A 19303-nucleotide genomic window follows, 5' to 3' on the forward strand; every position below is an offset into this window, starting at 1 on the left:
GCAGTAGTAATAATAATAATCCTTGCATTTGATGTAGTGCCTTATCATGTCGTCGAGCCGTTTCAAAATGCTTCACAGGATATACTGTAAAGTGGATTGTATGTGTATTTTGTGGGCGATATATGGCAGATAGTTTAGTGCACAGCGATGTCCCACAAAATGCCATAGAGTGAGTGACCAATTTTATTTGTGGGATTTATTGGTCAGAACACTGGGAAAAACTCTCTTCACTTTTCAACTAGTGACATGGGATCTTTAAGGTCCACCTGAACAGGTAGACGGGACCTCGGTTTAATATTTCATCCAAAGGATAGCACCTCCGACATGCAGCACATCCCCAGCACTGCATTTGAGTGTCACCTTAGACTATGTGTTTTCAAGTCCTGAAGTGGGGGCTTGAACCCACAGCCTTCTGGCTTAGAGGTAAGAGCACTTCCACCGCGCCAGACTAACACAATTAATAGACAGCATTGTTACACAATCTGACCGTGCCAGACCTACAATTAGATTTTGAATAATGAATAGCAGACATAATCAAGAATAATCCACAAAAGCAAAACCATCTTGCACCTCAAGATAAGATTGCTCGATTTCCCTTTTCATGCTAAATATTTATTTTCCTCTCAACGACTTTTAACTCCCATTGAGTTCATCCAAGGTTTCAGCCCTGTTGCCATATTTGAGCTGTCATCTTGGCTCGGTTGGTAGTACTCTTGTCTCTGAGTCAGAAGGTTGTGTGTTCAAGCATCGTATCAGGACTTTGAACTGACAGATTCCTACATAATTTTCAGAGGTGCCACCCTTTAGACGTGACATTAAACTGAGATCAGTCTGTGTCAGTAAACATTAACAATCCAGTGGCACTATTCAAAAAGAGAAAGGAGTTTCTCCCATGTCCAGGCCAACAATCACCTCATTGCTGTGTGCAAATTGACTGTTGGTCATTTGCAAATACAGTGATTGCATTTTACAGTAAACATCATGTGATGAGCTTCAAGACATTTTGATGTGATAGGATACCATCAAATACAAAGTTATTATCTATAAAGGCATTTCTAGAGCCTCGCTCAAATTTTGTACAAGATACATTCCAATCCATTGATATTCTATCTCTAGTTCTCTTTCCTAATTGCTCACTGTCTCACTAGTTCCTGTTTTTCTTTGTTCATCCTGATGCAATCATTATTCATTGTTTACGGGCACACGATCTTCCTCTTCGACTGCGCCTTCAGTCACCCTCCTAACCCCTAGCTCGGGTACAAATCCTTGACTGTCCAGCGTCTTGGGACGTCCTTCTAACGTGGAGTCCTGTAGCTCAGTGGTTAGAGCACTCGCTTTGCTAGCAAGAGACCTGAGTTCAATTCCAGGCAGAGGGTGAAACCTTGGGCAAGTTTTCTTACTCCACACAGAGCCTAATAATAATCCCTCCAAAACAAAAAACAATAATAAATTGGTCATTTTCAATCTACGACTGTTTGTGGGACATTGCTGTGCGCAATTGGCTGCCGCGTCCGCCCACAAATATACAGTCAATACACTTTACAGTGTGTTCTGTGAAGCGCTTTGGGACGTCCTCCTGACGTGAAAAGCGCTATATCAAATGCAAGGATTATTATTATTGTTATTTATTAAAGGCTCTGTACAAATGTAATTTATTGTTATTGATGAACTTTCTTCTCTTATTCCTCTCAAGTTTCAAATGCGGGATCCAACCCGCTCCTCCTTTTTGCTGTTAAATTGAGTATTCAAAGCATAGAATTCACTGTGTAAAAAAAATTGCTATTTGCAGCTATCAGCATACGATAGATGCCTTCTGTTGTATAGCCTTCTGTCATTCTCGCTCCTTCAATCTACAGATTTTTAAAACCCAAGCCTTGCACACCTAACCACTTTACTTGTTCAGTTTGTTTTTCTCCACCGTGCACCTGTATGCCGTGACCCTTCAAATAGTTTGGCAATTAAAAAAAATGTAAGGTGCAAGGGATGGTTTGAATCAGGTTGAAAGATTCTCTTTGAGATATTGGCAGCTGACATACTTAATGTTGTTTGCATGCAGTGTAAATGCTGAAGAAATAGCATTTGTGACAATTATAGGGAAATCAAAATTGATTACTAGGAAGCAATCTAGCTTGTAATGTAATTTAATACTTCCTGTTTTCACTGTGGATTTTAATAGTGATGAACAACCTCCATTTCTGTGCTATCTTTGTGCACTGGTAGTGGATATTCTCTTCTGAATACAGTAATCATTTTAGAAATATAAACGTCAGATTAGTGAGGTAGTGGTAGCACACTGAGCTTTCCAAGATGGAGGATTGTGGGTTCCTATGGCCTTTTCTGGGATACTTCCTCATCCAGTGTCATGGATACGTTTGAGTTGGCTCTCAGCCCAGCCACAGCATAGTGCTCCATTTCGGCAGGTGAAGGGGAAGCTTCCCATCCAAGCAGTGCACCACCTCCTGGTTTAAGCAAGAACCCACATTGAATGAAATCTAGTGGATAGGTATCCTGGCCTTCCAACTGAATGGGAGCAAGAGTGGTTAAAGAAACAACAACAACTTGCATTTATTTAGTGCTCTTATGCAGGGTAGCGTCCCAGAGCGCTTAACTGGGGTCTAAAATACGGCCAGGAAAATACAGATCAAAATATGGTTGGAAAACAACAACCTCCTCCCCTTCCCCAAGAAAATAAAGGAAAAAAGACCTTTTCATCTATAGTGTATGATGGCACTGAAATTGACATGGGTTTATGTGTTAGATCGTTATGCTTTGACCACTGGTAAGTTACGTTAGAATACAATCCAAACAGTTACCAGTTTTCACTCTCTCTGGCAGTCTTTAAGCCTCCTCTCTGACAGGTAAAGGAACTGCCTAGTGAACCACTGATCAATAGGGACCTGAAGGTCACAATTTAAAGCTTAATTGGTCACAATTGGTCTCAGTGCCACTGGGCCAAGGAGAGCTAATATCAGCCACTGTACTGAGAAGGACATGCATATGGGCTTCACACGAGAACAGAATCGGGTTTGATTGCTACGTGTGGCCACAGCCTGCCCACACTCAGTGTCTAGACTAATGCGTGAAAAGTTGCCAATCAACTGGGTACCATAAGGATCCAAAGCCTGTGGAATGTGTTTCAGCACGAGTCACTGATCTCAGGAGAGGCTGAGCGGAAAAGGGAGGAAGTCGGCAAACCACAATTCCTCAGCTCAGTCTGAGTCCAGTCCATAGCACAAGTTACTCTTAGAATTCACAACCGCGAGGAGAATAAAGGAAAAGCTGATTGTTTCCTCAAGACTAAACAAAGGTTATTCAGTTCTCAAAGGGCTCAGAAATGTCCGGCAGTAGATTAGAATCATTTACACAGGGTAGGACGCCCATCAAATTAGTTATTTGTCATTGTAACAATAATATTTTGTTTTTTAAAAAAACTATTTATTTCATCTCAGTTAAAAAGAGACCAGTTTGGAGTTAGGTCAGGTGCAGTGATTTTTTTTTGTTGCCAGAAACCCATCACCATGCTTAAGAGTATCCAAACCAAGCTGCGAATTCTATGCATCCCACCTCCGTGTGGAAAGTGCTGTGGATGTTTGCAGAAGTCTCCCTAGTAACAGTCAGAGCAGCAGTGGCATTTGTTAGAACAGCCGAAGGTTGGTTTTCTATTAAACTCAGAGTTTGTTACTAACCCGATATTGTTAAACTTTCTGTTGGGTTCAAGTCCTTCAATTAACATTTCTGATCTGTCCTGCTAAGCCTTATTGGGGCTTCACATCAATTGTACAATAAGAAATAGTAGAGAGTTGGAACAGTTCCTACCGTGAGCCCAGTTTATACTCTGCACGTGTTTTACTGGTTTTGATTTTGCACCAGAGTAAAGAGGGAATAAGCAATGGGGAAACGATCCCTTGTTACGTCACTCCGCATGACCTGCAAACCGTTTTGATTGTGTTTGTTATCTGGGTCACATAGTGTTCTATTTTTCACCACCCGTCACCTCAGAAGTTACTCACCAGAACAAGGGCTTGACATTAGTCCTGGTTCACTGGAGCGAGGCGGGTACATTTTGCAGTGGTCAGTGATGGTGCCTGTAAGACTGGCCCAATACTTTCAGTCAAAAGGGAAGCTCGAGGCGAGTGAGTTTTCACATGGTGGAAGAGTTTTGGAATGTTTTTTTTTACAAACTATCTCCAAAAATCAATCCTCCAACAATTATTTTACTTGAAATAAAAATCCCCACTTCACATTCCCTTCTTCTCTCCACCCTTCACTTTCCAAGAGGCCAGTGATTTGTTGTCAAGTGTTGCTCTATAACCTGTCATGAGACAGACATACAGTATGCACACAACTGTTACATCCGTGTGAAACTGTAAATTTACCTCTCCTTGGTGTGTTTGGGCTTGCCTTTAAAATCCTCTTAAAGGTGCATCCCTTTGATCATTTCTACTTACAGACTTGGTGTCCAACATCGGCTGTTATTCACTTTAAGATTCTTCTTTTCTGTAAATAGCGCCATATGAATGAGTTTCTAAGCTTTCAGGGTTTACCTTCATATTTCATTGCGATATCACCCAGTGGCTCAGTTGTCAAAGCTACTGCCAAGTGTCAAACTAAGCCTTGGAGACCTAAAAGTTCTTAAATTCAATTCCTAGTCTGTTCTGAGTTAGCAACAGAGTGGCTAAAAACTAAAAAACTAAATCTAAATTTAGCATTCCTAGGCAAGGGAGTAGAAGGAAATAAGCCAAGAATCTCATTCCTTAGCACTAGCCACTAACCGCTGCTATAAAGTACACATATGTGAATGTCAGAGGATAAGATTGTGAATGCCTTCACAATTGAATAGCCTGCTGCTGGGGTTCAAATTAAAATGGCCATTTGGTACTGGAGGCAGACAGCATTCATGGAACCGTAGCTAAGCATTAGGTGTCACGAGAGGAGGGGGAGAAAATGACTGACTCATGTGATGTAATATCCACCTGTACGGGAAGATGGATCTGTGGTTTAACACCTTGTCTGAAAGAGTAGCACCTCTGACAATGCAGCATTCCCCCAGAATGTCAACCGAGACTGTGAGCTCGAGCCGTGATGTGGGGCTTGAACTCACAACCTCCTAACTCGGAGGCAAGAATGTTACCAGCTGAGCCAAGCTGACTATCATCTTGTAGAATGTTAATATCACCCACAAACTGAAGGATTAGGATCTTGCAGTCCTCCTGACATGAATAGCATTAATTAATGATTGATGTAATCTGTTGTTATTGTTTAAAAAGCTCTTAGGCTCCACTTATTTGATTTTATCCTCGTACATTTCCTGTCTTTCTATAATAACAATCATTATATTTCATTGAAACTGGTGCTGATCTGGGACTTAGTTCATTTGACTTTACCTTTCTCACAGGATATCTCCTTGCAGAACAAGTAGTTCTTGACTAATTGCTTCCTGAAAGAATCGATCTGATGGTACAAGTGTACTGTAAGACATTGGCTTTGGGATTGCCTGTAAACAATAAAGGCAAAATCATCAAATTGTAAAAGTGAAGGAAAAGCTTGAATTAGGACCACCTCATTCAAGTATTTCCTTCATTTTGACAATTTGTTTATATGTGAATTTTTTGGGCTCCAGAACTCAGAACATTTTGGTGTTTATTAAATTGGTGCCAAAGATTTGATTTTTTGTCCCTGTGGATTGATCAGAGATCATGAATGGTAATAATAATAATAATCCTTTAATTTGATATAGTGCTTTATCACGTTGTTGACATGTCTCAAAGAGCTTCACAGAATATGCTGTAAAGTGAATTTACTGTATATTTTATGGACAAAATGTGGCAGCCAATTGCGCATAGCAGTGTCTCACAAACAGTTGTGGATTGAGTGACCAAATTATTTTTTTAAATTTATTTTGAAGGAATTGGCATCCTTTTGAAGAAAGAATGCCATTCCAGCACTGAGAATAGCTTTATCAAGGTTAAGTAACACGACTCCACTATCAGAGGTTGAATTTAAAAAGAATTGCTTGTGGAAAGCTGCCTTCCGCAAATTATAAATTAATTTGGAAATTTTCAAAAAGATCTGCACAATCTTGATGTTCTTTTAAGACAATGGCCTTTGAGTCTAGGAATGTGAAGATTCCTGTGCCTTTGATCTGCTATTTGGTTCAGTAAAAGGTCATTTATCCAATGTGCCAGGGTCTCAGGAATTTGACGATAAACCATATGGAATAAAGCCTAAGTAGCAAACAATGGAAAAAAAGTACTGGCCCGTTGATCTAAAAATAGGGTTCTGACCCAGAGCTGGTCATGAAAGCCAAAAGTATATTTGGCTCTAAAACTATCCCCACCCAGGTCTGTGGTCTTCTGGTATCTTAACGGCCGCAGGATGTACTGACAACCAAAGTTATTGTGCACTTAAATACTGGCACAACTTTACAAAAATGATAGTCGATGTTTATGTGTTAATCGCTGGAGATCATGATTCTTTATGTTTCATATAAATTTGGCATGGGTTCACTGGAGCTAACACTCAGGAATACAGTGTTCTTTTTGTAGTTAATAAGGTCATGATTGTTTTTCTTGTGTGTGACTTTTCAACAGGGTAAGGAATGGTGTTCATTGTAATTAAATAGTCGTTACGCACTTCCTACAGAATGCGGGGGATCCTCTTAATTCCTGACTCGCGCTTAAGGACACAACAGTAGTGTTCTATACAGTGGAGCAGTGAACAGTGAGTTCTGCACAGTGAGCGATGGCTCCATTTTCCAAGGCAGCATAGCACTAATTGGCAGGTTCAAGAGTCAAACTTATCAAAGCCTCGTGGGTAACAGCTCTGCAGGTAACTGGGATCCACTTAGAAAAGTGTTGTGAGACTTTTATTTCCAATAATCCCCCCACAGAGAAAGAATCCATGTTTTGCGTGATTTAACATGTATCCACCTGGCCCTAGTTGCCCTTCAGTTACCGCCACCCCCCCACCTCCCATTGGCTACCATTCATATGTGAACCTTGGCGATGAGTGTTGGCACAGCCAAGTCAGATATCCTGACTGCCCTACACCCACACATCCAGTACAGAGTGCTATAGAGGGAGCAGGAGGCTTGGTTGGTTTTCCCCTCCCTAATATTGGGAAGTTCGGGGCTAATTTAACCTCTCTATACAAACCTGGCTGAGATAGGCAAACCCAGCACAGACCAGAATTGAAACCAGCAAACAGTCTTCGAGACGTCTCAAAGCATTTCACGGAATATACTGTAAAGTGAATTGACTGTATATTTTGTGGCCGAAACGAGACAGCCAATTGCGCACGTTGATCACGTATGTCAGGGAACAGCTTGAATCCATGCAACAAACAAAATTTCTTTGCTTCTTGTAACTCAGTTCAATCTCAGGGAAAGGAGGGAACAACAACAACAACAACAAGATTGCATTTATAGAGCGCCTTTTACATCGGGAGGACATCCCAAGGCGCTGGACAGTTGGGTCGGGACCCGAGCAGGGGGAAAATGGTCAGGGTGAGGGGAGGGAAGGGAGGGAGTGAGGAGGGAGTAGAGAGTCGAGAGGGGAGCTGAAGGCACGGTTGAAGAGAAATGATCTTTTACATTGGCAGTACTCTTTGTATCCTCTTCTCCAAATTGGGCATAAGAAAACCTTGTTTTGTGTTTTATGAAAGATTTATTAGTTGAGTTAGACAGTCTGTCCTGCATTTGATTAATATATTCTCTTAGTTTCCCCTGCATCCTATGGCTGCTCAGTTAATGCCTTATGGGCCCAGAGCATGCATTGAAGTCTGAAGAAATATGGTAAGAAGGTTTAAAAGAGCTGGAGCATAGTCACTAGCACACTAATAGTCATTCCTCCCTCTAATGAATTTGGCACAAATTTATTTCTCATTCACTCTGGACAGACTAAAGTAGCAAGAGGCAAACATCTATTTCCCCTGTGTGAGGGTCGGCACGCACAGAAACAATGAGGTATTATCAATAAAGGTTCCCAGCTCGTGTTTGATCCCGGGTTTCAGAGCTTAAAGTCAGACATGGCTTTAGACTTTAGGGGATCTCCTTGTATCCTCTTCCCCCGCATTTCCCAGTCCAGACTACCATTTTTCGGCCCACTTGGTCTCATCCTTCCAAAAATACCCATCTGATCGATTCGCATAATATAGCGTCAAGCTTTACATGAGACCATCTCAGCGCACAGCAGATATCAAATCTCAGAAGCTTCCTGGTGCATTTACTCACTGAGGCATTGGAGGTGCCCAGGACTGGATATTCTGTTCATTCTATGGAGACTCTGATCTGAGGATCTGCAATCCTGTGAGCTCATTGGTGTGGTACTGTAGTTGATCACTTTGCCCATGTCTTATATCATTCTGTGTTGCTTTGCACTGTCACGGGACGAGAAAGGGGAACTAGCAAATCTGCTTCCCAGTATGAAACAGAGCTACAAAAGTCAGATAGGTACCAGATTCAATTATCAATGTGCGCTGAGTTATCTGATCATAGAATGGTCTTGCATAATATTTCAGCACAGAAACCGGTCACATCGCCAGTCTAGTCTGTGCTGTTATTTTCTCCACAGAAACCATCCTGCTAATCCCATCCTCCTGCTCATTCTCCGTACCCTTAATACTGTTTCTGAGTACCGTGGGATGTACGCTGTACATTGATGTAGGTGACGCATTCTCCTACAAAATACAGTTGTTTGTATTCAAATGTGTGGATTATTATTATTATTTACTTTTAAAATAATTTATAGACTACCTCAACAACGATTTGTGGTAGAGATTTCCATATTCCAATGATACTCCATGTAAAGATTTGTTTTGCTAATTCTTTACTTTAATTCTATGCCAGGATGCCAGCTAGGTTTCAGGGACCATGGGCAAGGGGTGGAGGAAATTTGCTTTGCATTCCTGTTAGACAAACAATGACCATTGTCGGAAAATGAGTGAATCACTGACCCAGGCTGTGATTTCCCGTTGAAAAATCTGACAACACTCAGCTCTCTAGGTTTGCATGTGAAGAGTGACCACTTGGGAGAAGTGGTACAACACACAGCTGCGGACTGTATGGTAGCATGAATCCTTGCCTTCAGGGGAGAATAGTTGTTGAGGATGGAGGGGGCGGGGGAAGCACGAAAGAAAGCTTCATATCAAAGCAGGAGCAGCAAACTGAATTCCTTAGAAAGATGAACATGCTTCAATGAGTCTTAATCTTGTGTTCTGGTGACACACTGTGATCTGTGATTTGCTTCTGTTTCACTGTTAGTGTTGCTGGTAATGACGCCAGTTACCTCCACGCAGAGCCCTCCTTGTTAGTTGTACGCTTCTTCCCTAGCGTGTGCCATTGCACAATAGTGCACCGATTCAGCAAGTAATACTCATCACCAGTGCAGTCACAATCCTATTATAAACACACTGAAGGGAAGCCCGCGCACTGTTAACGCAAGCGAGCATAGATCGACTCCCAACATGAGTGGATGAGAGACTGTATTTTGTAGGAGAACAGCGCCTTGGGACGTCCTCCCGACGTGAAAGGCGCTCTATAAATGGAATCTTGTTGTTGTTGTTGGAGAGAAAGGTCATCGCTGCCACCAGCAACATCATTTAATCTGCAATTTCTCAGCTGTGTGTGTTTTCCCTGTATGGTACGGTAATAGTCACAGACAGTGCACAGTGTCACCTAATTTCTTTTTAACAAGGCAGGTCAGGATAGCAGCTGTTTCCATTACTTAATATCACTTAATCAAAGCTATTGTGTGGCTGCAGAACATACAATATTGTTTAAACAGTGTTTTCCTATCATAATTCTTTCCACACACTTCAGGGGACCTTTCAAACAATGTTTCCTTTGCTATGATTCAGGCACTTATTAAACGCGTTGTTTACTAGGGACTGCGGAGAAAATTAATAGAAGTTAGCTCAAAATGTAAAACCTGCTTCCACTGATTCAAGGAAAAGCAGATCGATTCTTTTTTTTTCTTTTGCTGATCAAGTAAAATGTTGTGACTGTGTATTTGTGATAAATACGACAGCCAATTTGCACACAGCAATATCGTACAAACAGCTGTGAAGTGAATGACCATTTTTTTCTGGGGGTTTACTGGCCAGGACACCGGGAGAATCTTCTTTTATGTTTCCAGTAATGCTACGGGATCTTTGACGACCACCTGAACAGGAAACTGGGAGGTGGGACCTTGGTTTAACATCTCAACAAAGCAGCACTCCACCAGAATCATTTTGAAGTGGTAGCAAACACTGAGTTTACTGTCCTGCCATCGCTGTTGGGGCAACGGAACTTTTTACACATTTAAACCAAGATACTGCCAGGTCTGGTTTAGGATGGTTAGATGGCAGAACAGAGCAACCCTTTAATGAAAATCTCAGAAGAGGATGTTCCAATTGCATCAGAATAATGTTTCCCGCATCGGCCAAGCATTGTGGTCTGTGAATGACATCTCCAGTTAGTGTTGCTTCTGGATGGTGACTGATAGGAACTGAGATTCTCCAGACTCATTTCACATGGGACTCTTGGAGCCATTAGAGAGAAAAGACTTTCATCTCACCCGGTCTGGTTTGATTTAACAGCAGATCCCAGAGGAGATAGGGCACTGCACCTTAAGTCTCCTGATCAGTTATTGTAAATAGATGCACGAAAAATGGCATCTCTTTATTTGGCTCCCACTGTGTTGCTACTTCCGAAAGGGACACAGCTATTAGGGGGAGGGGGCAGATCTGAGCCATTATTGTGAGGGCAGGGACATGGGAAATGTGGGGCAAGCCACAGCTGTGAGGAGGACAGAGATGTTTTTTAGAGGAAGGGGGAAGAACAGCCAAGCAGTCTTCTAGCAGGAATGGTGCCAGGAGAATAGGGCAGGCCACAGCTGTGAAGGCAAAGCTATGGCATGAAGGAGCTGGAGAGGAGGTGACTCATGGTCCACTCTGAGGGATGGAGCGATGGGAGATGGTCAAGGCAAAGCGATGAGGTGTCTGGTTATGAATCGTCTCAAGGAACATTTCACGTTCCTCCTCTTTGACCGTGCCCTCGGCCACCTTCCTACCCTCCACCTTCCCTGGTAACAACGCCCCACCCACCCACCACCGTCCTAGCATGACTGGGACGTGACTGTCCTAGCATTGCACATCTTCTGACATGAAAGGCACTTATACAAATGTAATTTTGTGTTGTGTGGATGGAAGCCAACAGATTTGAGGTTTGTACAGCTTTGGGAAAATAGAAGAGCAGAAGAGAAAGGAAAATAATTGACAAGAAAAGTATCCACAACAACTTGCATTCATATAGTGCCCTTCACACAGCATCCAGCTTCAGAGCTTTGTAAGAGCTCCAGCCATAAGGACTCTCCTAGGCAGAGAGGAGAAATATTGAAGTATTTTTTAAAAAAATACGAAATGTTATCAAAACTGCACAATATTATCAATACTGCGAGCCATCCCATTTACTTCAAAACAACCTATTTCTGGGAACTGTTGTAGGAGTACTGTTGGTCTTCATTTTTAAATTGTTTAATGCAAGGAGTGAAAATGAATAAGTGATACTTATTATCACAGCACATAGTGTAACATGCTTTAATCTACCGTAACAGAAATTGGCACAACCAGGGTGATAAAAACAGTTACAAAATCCCACGCTTTAAAAAAACATCCTCCCTCCCTCCCTCCCAACAAGCCTAAAAGTTATTAAGCTAAAATAGCCCATGTGTTTCATGGCATGTGCTGTGAGAGCCATGTTCTGTTGCTGTAGAAACGATTAGGAGATTAATATGATTGGCTTGAACCAAAGGAAGTGCTGTACAATCGAGAGTCTGTGGGGATATTTTTCTCACATTCACTGCTGAGTATGTAACCTTTCACATGGAACAAAATACCAATCTCTTTTCCTCACCATTGTTCCAGAACAAACTTAGATCAGGAGGTGATACGAACAAAGCAATTACAAGCAGGTACTGCCCACATTTTAAATACTTAATTCCTCGGATTTAAAGGAGCCCCCAAACTTTTGTTTCCTTTCATTTAATAATAATAATCCTTGCATTTGATATAGCGCCTTAGCACGTCGTTGAGACGTCTCAAAACGCTTCATAGGATATACTGTAAAGTGTGTATTTTGTGGGTGAAATGCAGCAGCAAATTGCCCACAGTAGTGCCCCACAAACAGTCATGGATTGAGTGACCAACTTTTTTTTATTATTTACTATTATTTTATTTGGGGGGAAATTTAAAAAAACCTTTTGGACTTGAGTGTGTAAACCCACTGAGGCCTTTACCCTTTCCAAAGGAATAAAAATAAGTACCTGTCTAGAATATAACCTGGGGGGAGGTGGAGATGAGTGGGTACACTGTGAGATTCAGTTGGCACCAAGGAATTATTCCGATAAAAACGGATTATTAACATGAAACATAGTTTAAACAATGTCCATAACAGAGCTGTGTTTCTGTGGGGTAGTTCTGATGTTGCTCAGTTCTAAAAGCATACTCAGATGTCAACTCCTATTTTATATTAGAGTGCAGTCCTTAAATATTCATCGGAGAGATAAGATTTTCCTGAAAGTAAACTGGTAATTCAATTTTTTAAAAAACCAAGCTACAGTATTACATTTTAAATATTCTGATTTATATGCAGATTAACCAGGCAATCTAGTTTCGCCCAAAATTGTCTGAAGGCAAGAGCATCAGTTAGGAGGAAATACATTGTACAATCAGTGCATAACAAAGTTGAGAATCCCTTCTACAGACTGACATTTAATCATCAGAGATACAGCGAATACAAACAAATTAGATGGGTTGCTTTGAGTCTTGGCAATGTAACTCAATGAGACAGCCCAGGATGAATACAAAGATGAAACAGGAGCTAACAAAGTCACAACACCGACACACCCAATTATTTCGGATTTTTCACATATTGAAGATGAATTACAGGAGAATATTGCCCCCACCTTGCAATTTACAGAGAGCTAGGTTAGACCAGATGGAGATTTTCTGTATGAATCATTAACAGTGAGGACGACAGACTCTGAAACCTAATACTCTATCTCTTTAATGAAAAAAAATGTAATTGCAGTTTTTTCCCCCAGTAATCTTAGTTTGAGAAGAATGACAAGATACACATTTATAAAAAAAAAGGCAGACACTGTTGTCTGCAGCAGGCTTACTTGCCCAGTGCACGAGATAGCAGCTTGTAAAAGCCAGTCCCACCTTGTTATTTATCTTTTCAATTGCACCATTAAAATTATGATTTCATTTTTTTGCCAACATTTTTGTTCTATTTTCTTCTCTGTTTTGCACAGCATAAGATGTTTTTATTCTTTTTTCCTCTGCGCTAATTTGTTACTGTCCTTGTCCGAAAAGCCATTATTCATGTTCGAGTCTTGCTCAAGAGTGGGAACCCTGGCAGATTTCTACCCACTTCCCCCTCAACCCAGGCCAATTGTAGCATCTCAACTCCTGTCCAGGCTCAGATTAGCTAACTCAGTACTGTTGGAAATATAGGAACGGTCAGAATGGAACTAACCACTCTGTGAAGCCTGGGTGTCGGCCAGAGTGGAGTCCTGTAGCTCAGTTGGTTAGAGCACTCGCCTCACAAAAAAAAATAATATTAATTTGGTCACTTCATCTACGACTGTTTGTGGTACACTGCAGGACGCAACTGGCTGGCCTGTTTCACCCATGAAATATAATGTCAATTCCCTTTACAGGACTTGGGTTTGATTCCCGGCAGGGCAAAATGTAGGGCAAGTTTCCTTATTCCACACGCCTCGATTTACCTAGCAGTAAGTAGGAACCCAGTTGTTAGTCGTTTGGCGGATTGCTTTTCTGGGGTAATAATTCCTTAAAAAAAATAATAAATTGGTCACTTCAATGCATAACTGTTTGTGGGACACTGCTGTGCGCAATTGGCTGTTGTATATCGCCCACAAAATATACAGTCAATTCACTTTACAGCATGTTTTGTGAAGCGATTTGAGACATCTCAAAGATGTAATGAGGCACTGTATCAAGTGCAAGGATAATTATCCTTAGAATTGAACTAACCTCTCTCTGACGCCTGTCACGGAGGTGCGGCCAGAATAGAACTAGTTATTCTGCGGAGCCAAATTATGGGATTGAGAACCCAGGAGCAGAGGAACTGAAAACACTTGTCTTCTATGCTTAATAACTGGTTTATTACTGAGTTATAGACTGATTGTGGATAATAAGACTTATGTATACATAGTCAAGCATATATAGTTTCACGTTAACACAATAGGCAATATTATACTTAAGAGTATGTCACCGTGGTGACAATATCAAAGTTCATAGGGAAGCAGACAAGGATTTGTTTGGTTTGAGAGCACTGCTAGCAGGTGTTGAATCTATTGTAGTTGGAGAGCGCTGGTAGGAAGTGTTGAATTTTTCAGTCTGAAAGATCCCGTAGGTGGCTTCTCTTCTTGCTTGAACCTCTGAACCTCAAGTAGGAAGTCTGCTTCTTTGATCTGGGCACAAGCAACTTTGTGGTCTCCTGCATGTCCGAGCTTTCACGCCCCAGTTGTTTTCTTGAACTCAGGATACATGACAGATATGAAATTGACAATGTTGTTTCCTCTAATCTTAATATCTACACCACGCTTCTCCCTATTTTACATCCCAAATTGACATTTCAGCATGTTTTCAGCATTTTATTTCTTTATCACATATATTGCACATGTTCGTCAAAATAACAGTGCACCAAGCTCACAACTGCATACAATTTGAACAGTCCTTGGTCACATTATATTCTGTACAAAACCATGAGTTCTACTTTGCAGCAACAAGCAGATTACTTTTCACAACAGGGAGTGAAATATATTTCACCACAGTACAGACTTGAGAAGATTTAAGACTTCAAAAAAGAGAAGCCAGACAATGCAAAACCCATGGCCATTCAAACACAGAAATGTGTTTTCTGTCGAAGAAAGAATTTAGGTTGCAAAGTGCTCAATTTGGAAAAAAACTGCGATATATGTAATCTTGGCAGCCTTTCCACATGCCAGTTTATCAGGGATGTGATTGCAACAACTAAATTTGCACCCATTTCTCTCCCAATATTTTGCATCAAAGACTTGAACACTAAAGAATATAGTGTGAAATTACAGTTCTCAAATATTCTACAGTTCTCAAAAATGCTAGAAAACTGCCAAGAAGTCTCAGTTTACTTCAGATTTAACATGTCTTTGGACTTTGCAGAAATCCAAGGCCAGTAGCACAGCAGCATCCAGTGGTGGAAATATGCTACTGTAAGATAAAATGATTGTATAATATCCCACCTAAATAGACTGGCATGGTATTTGGTGATGAATTGGGATTGATCTTAAACAGTTTCCTGTATATATTTGTAGTGTTTTAAATTTATTCCAGGTATATTTTCACACCTTTTTGAAACAGATGCACATGAGCTGTATAACTGATCACCCACAAAACTGCTAATTTATGTGCCAAAAGTGCCAATTTATGGTCTATTTTCACAAATAAGCACATGGAGATTACGTTACCCAACCGAGCACTTCACTTGAATCAAAGAAACTGCACCTACTCACTGTGTCGCCTACGTATGTATTTGGCAGATGATTTGCTTTCTTTTTAAAAACAATTGCTTAAGAATCGAAATACCAAGGTTCGACTGTGCAAGAAAACGTTGTTCCTGGAGAAGGCAGTGAATTGATGATCCCTGCAGTGATGAATAGATATATTTGCCTAAGAATACTCAGTCGTTGCACTTTACAGAGAACTGCGAACTGTGAAGTGCTTTGAGAAATTTTGATGTGCAAAGCACAATATCAAATGTAATTATTTCTCTTTCTTCCTTTATTTATCTCCCCTCTTCCCCCACCCCCCCATTAAATCTGAAAACCTGGAAAAGCTAATGTTCTGATGTTGAATAATTCATTGCATTTTATCCCCTATTATTTTCAGCGTTGGAGGGGGTCACCGTGACAGCCCATGTTGGAGATACCATAACACTTGACTGCCCTGTGCGATTACATGCTAATCCGACAGTAGTTGGATGGAACACGGTGAGCGACCCACTTGTTTCTATGACATTGCTGTCGCACCTGTAAGGATGACTCCATTGCCGTTTTAGAGAATGTTCAGTTCACCGGAGCTCTCTTGCTTTTTTCTCTGTTTGTTTTGAACGTTTGCAATGTGGCGATGTGCAATGTGATATAATAACCGAGTGACTTGCGACGAGGAACAACGGTTGACTTGATTTATGCATTCCGTTGCTAAGCACGCGTCCCTCACTTAGAAAGGCGGTGAGTGTTTCCGTTGCAGTTTGCAGCTTCTAACAAGGAATACTGAAAAGATATCAACAACAACAAGATTACATCTGTATAGCGCCTTTCAGGTCGGGAGGACAAAGCACAAAGCACAAATGGTGGTGGAGCGATAAAGAAAGACACATTCACTTTCTTGGTAGCTTAGTCTGTGTAAAAAGAATAGACTCCACAGACCAGAAAGTTGCACTCATTCTTTCCTCAGAAGATCCCAATAGATCCGTGACTGTCCCATCGCCTTGGGACCTCCTCCCGACGTGAACGGCGCTATACAAATGTAATTTTGTATTGTACTGTAATGTAATAGTTTGGATGCTGCAATTGCCTTGAGCACATCTGGACCTTAGCAGGGGGAGCGTGGAGGGGGGACATTTTTCCCACCAGTATTGTCATTCACACACAAATCTACCTCCCCCCCCACTTTCAGGATCGCTGTTGAGGGAGACACATATGGAATGGATACGAGAGGACTATTTGTAGCTATGGAATTTTATCACAAAGTCATGTCCCTTCAGGAATGGAGACAAGATTTGCCAGAACTGAATGAAATCACTGTCCTTCAGAGCTTCCTCTTTAAAATATGCCTTTTTTCCATTTTTTCAGGAAATTGGTAAACTTGAGACTCTTGCTGGAATTAATGTGCTCACGGGCATTACTACAAACGTAAATGTTACTGAATACGAGGGAAGGATAGTTATGTCTAAGAACTATTCCTTAACTATCTCCGATATTAGTATCAAAGACGAAAGGAAATTCAACTGTTTTGTATTATATGGAATCGTTTTGGAGGAGAATCCGGTCACTGTCAGAGTCTTCAGTAAGTAATCAAAGATATCTGGTGATTTTTTATTATTGTGAAGGAACCCTTCCCAGAGTTGTTAATTTATTTGAATAATCGATTGCAAAATAGATGCAGGAAGACATAAATAGACTTGTAGGATGGGCAGAGAGGTGGCAGAAGAAATGCAACATAGAGAAATGTAAAGTTATACCCTATATCCCTAAGAGTGGTACAGGAACAAAAGGATCTATGGATTCAGATTTACAGGACTTTAAAAATAGCAGCATAGGTGGACAAAGCCATACAGTGTAAATAGCGTTCTAGCAGAATAGTAAAAATTGACTGTGGGATAGAATCTAATATGGAGTCCCATTGCATGGATTCCTGTAGCTCAGTGGTTAGAGCACTCGCCTCACAAGCGAGAGGGTCTGGGTTTGATTCCCGAGTAGAACGAAATGTTGGGCAAGTTTCCTTACTCCACACGTTTCTGTTTACCGCTTAGCAGTAAGTAGGAACCCGATTATTAGTCGATTGTCGGATCACTTTTCTGGGGGTAATAACCCTTCAAAAAAAATTAATAATTTGGTCACTCAATCCACGACTGTTTGTGGGACACTACTGTGCGAAATTGGCTGCCACATTTCGCCCACAAAATAAACAGTCAATTCACTTTACAGTATATTCTGTGAAGCGCTTTGAGACATCTCAAGACGTGATAAGGCGCTATGTCAAATGCAAGGATTATTATTATTATTGCCATTAGACTAGACTGTCCAGAGTTCTGAGCTGAATAAAGGACAGCTTGAAAAGTGGAAAGGAAGCAAAAAGGATAGAGTAAAATTAAATTTAAAATGTTTCCTTTCTCCATCAGTTGTTACTTAACCGTTTTTTCTTGCGTTTACTTTCCTCTGCAGAAATACCATCTGCTGTTCATTTGACACAGACAATGTCTTTCCTCAATGAAGGGAAAATGCAACAGGTTGGTTCTCTCTGAATAGCACGAACGCAAGCCGTTTGATAGTTCCCGCAATGTTCAACATTCCCATCGAGCCGATCATTCAAATCTGACCCACTAGAGGGAGGTCTTTGAGGTGTTGGGCTAGTGGCGATCCTAAAGAGGCATTTGCACTTCCAAGGGAGATTTGTGGCTCTAACAATTAATAGGATCTTGGGGCTGAACTGGATTATCAGAATCGAATCAAACCTTTTTAAAGATCTTGGTTGTCCGGTGCCTGAGCCAGGCAGGTTCTCAGTACTCCAGGGCACTGTTATGCATTTTGTTGGTCAACCTCAAATCATGCTCTGGGGCCCCCAAGACTTGACTCTTGCCAACTTGCTGGGGTTATAATGTAATGCAAATGTAATTTTGTATGATATTGTTTTGTTAAGGAAGGAGGGTGCGTCTCTTTGGGCAGGGAGTTTGCGTTCCACCATAGACAAAGGAAATTTCCATGAGTAGGTGCAATGAATACATGGAACTGTCAATCTTATTTGGATACTGCTAGGCATGGGTTTCCGCATTAGCAGATTCCAGATGACAAAATAAAACACCTACTTGATTGGTACCTGAAAGTGAAAAGCATCGTTATATGTACCGCACAGATGAATGGATGGAGAACTAATCGTGCAGTGCTTACCATGTGCTCACATGTTAAAGCTTTTAGAGTTAAGAGTCAAAATGAAGGGAAATACCTTAAGATAGGCAGAACAGATGAAACGTAAAATCAATAATTGGGGGAATAGACAAAGCTTTAAAACAGGACAGTAAAACTGGAAGGCAAAATTGGACTAAGTGTTTTTTTTTACATCAAGCTATCCTGAATAGTGTACAGTATTAGAATGGAATATTGGTGCAGGCACTTAACCCCGAAGGGTATGACATCAACATTTTTACAATGTCTTTTTAACAGAGACTGATGCCTAGCAATAACATGAAACAGAAACCTATCAATGTCCTTCGTAGCCCAAGAACATTGGGATGTTTAATTTTTTTCTAACCGTACCCTTTCACTTAAGGTTGGTACGTGCACTGTGAATGGCAGCTTTCCGCAAGCTAACATTACTTGGCAGATGAACAACGAGAACATCAAAATTGATGATCCAGGTAAGATAATAGAGTTTCAAACCAATGTCTGTGTACTGACAGAGTTTGCCATTCCTAGCAAAGTTGAATGCTTGTAGGATAGATGAATATACCGCGAACGATGCCTAGATAACTATTTTT

General features: G+C 41.0%; 1 protein-coding gene across 1 annotated transcript in view; it reads left to right on the forward strand.

The window, feature by feature from the left end:
- LOC103180129 (CD166 antigen) overlaps window positions 1-19303 on the forward strand; it is a 132560-nt gene that overhangs the window by 99730 nt on the left and 13527 nt on the right. Inside the window, exons 2-5 of the mRNA XM_007895789.2 lie at window positions 15937-16037; window positions 16902-17115; window positions 17994-18058; window positions 19096-19183. Of these exons, the coding sequence (XP_007893980.1) occupies window positions 15937-16037; window positions 16902-17115; window positions 17994-18058; window positions 19096-19183 (468 nt within the window). The remainder of the gene's footprint in view (window positions 1-15936; window positions 16038-16901; window positions 17116-17993; window positions 18059-19095; window positions 19184-19303) is intronic.

This window comes from Callorhinchus milii, unplaced genomic scaffold, assembly GCF_018977255.1.
Source record: "Callorhinchus milii isolate IMCB2004 unplaced genomic scaffold, IMCB_Cmil_1.0 Scaffold4, whole genome shotgun sequence".
Taxonomy (NCBI): domain Eukaryota; kingdom Metazoa; phylum Chordata; class Chondrichthyes; order Chimaeriformes; family Callorhinchidae; genus Callorhinchus; species Callorhinchus milii.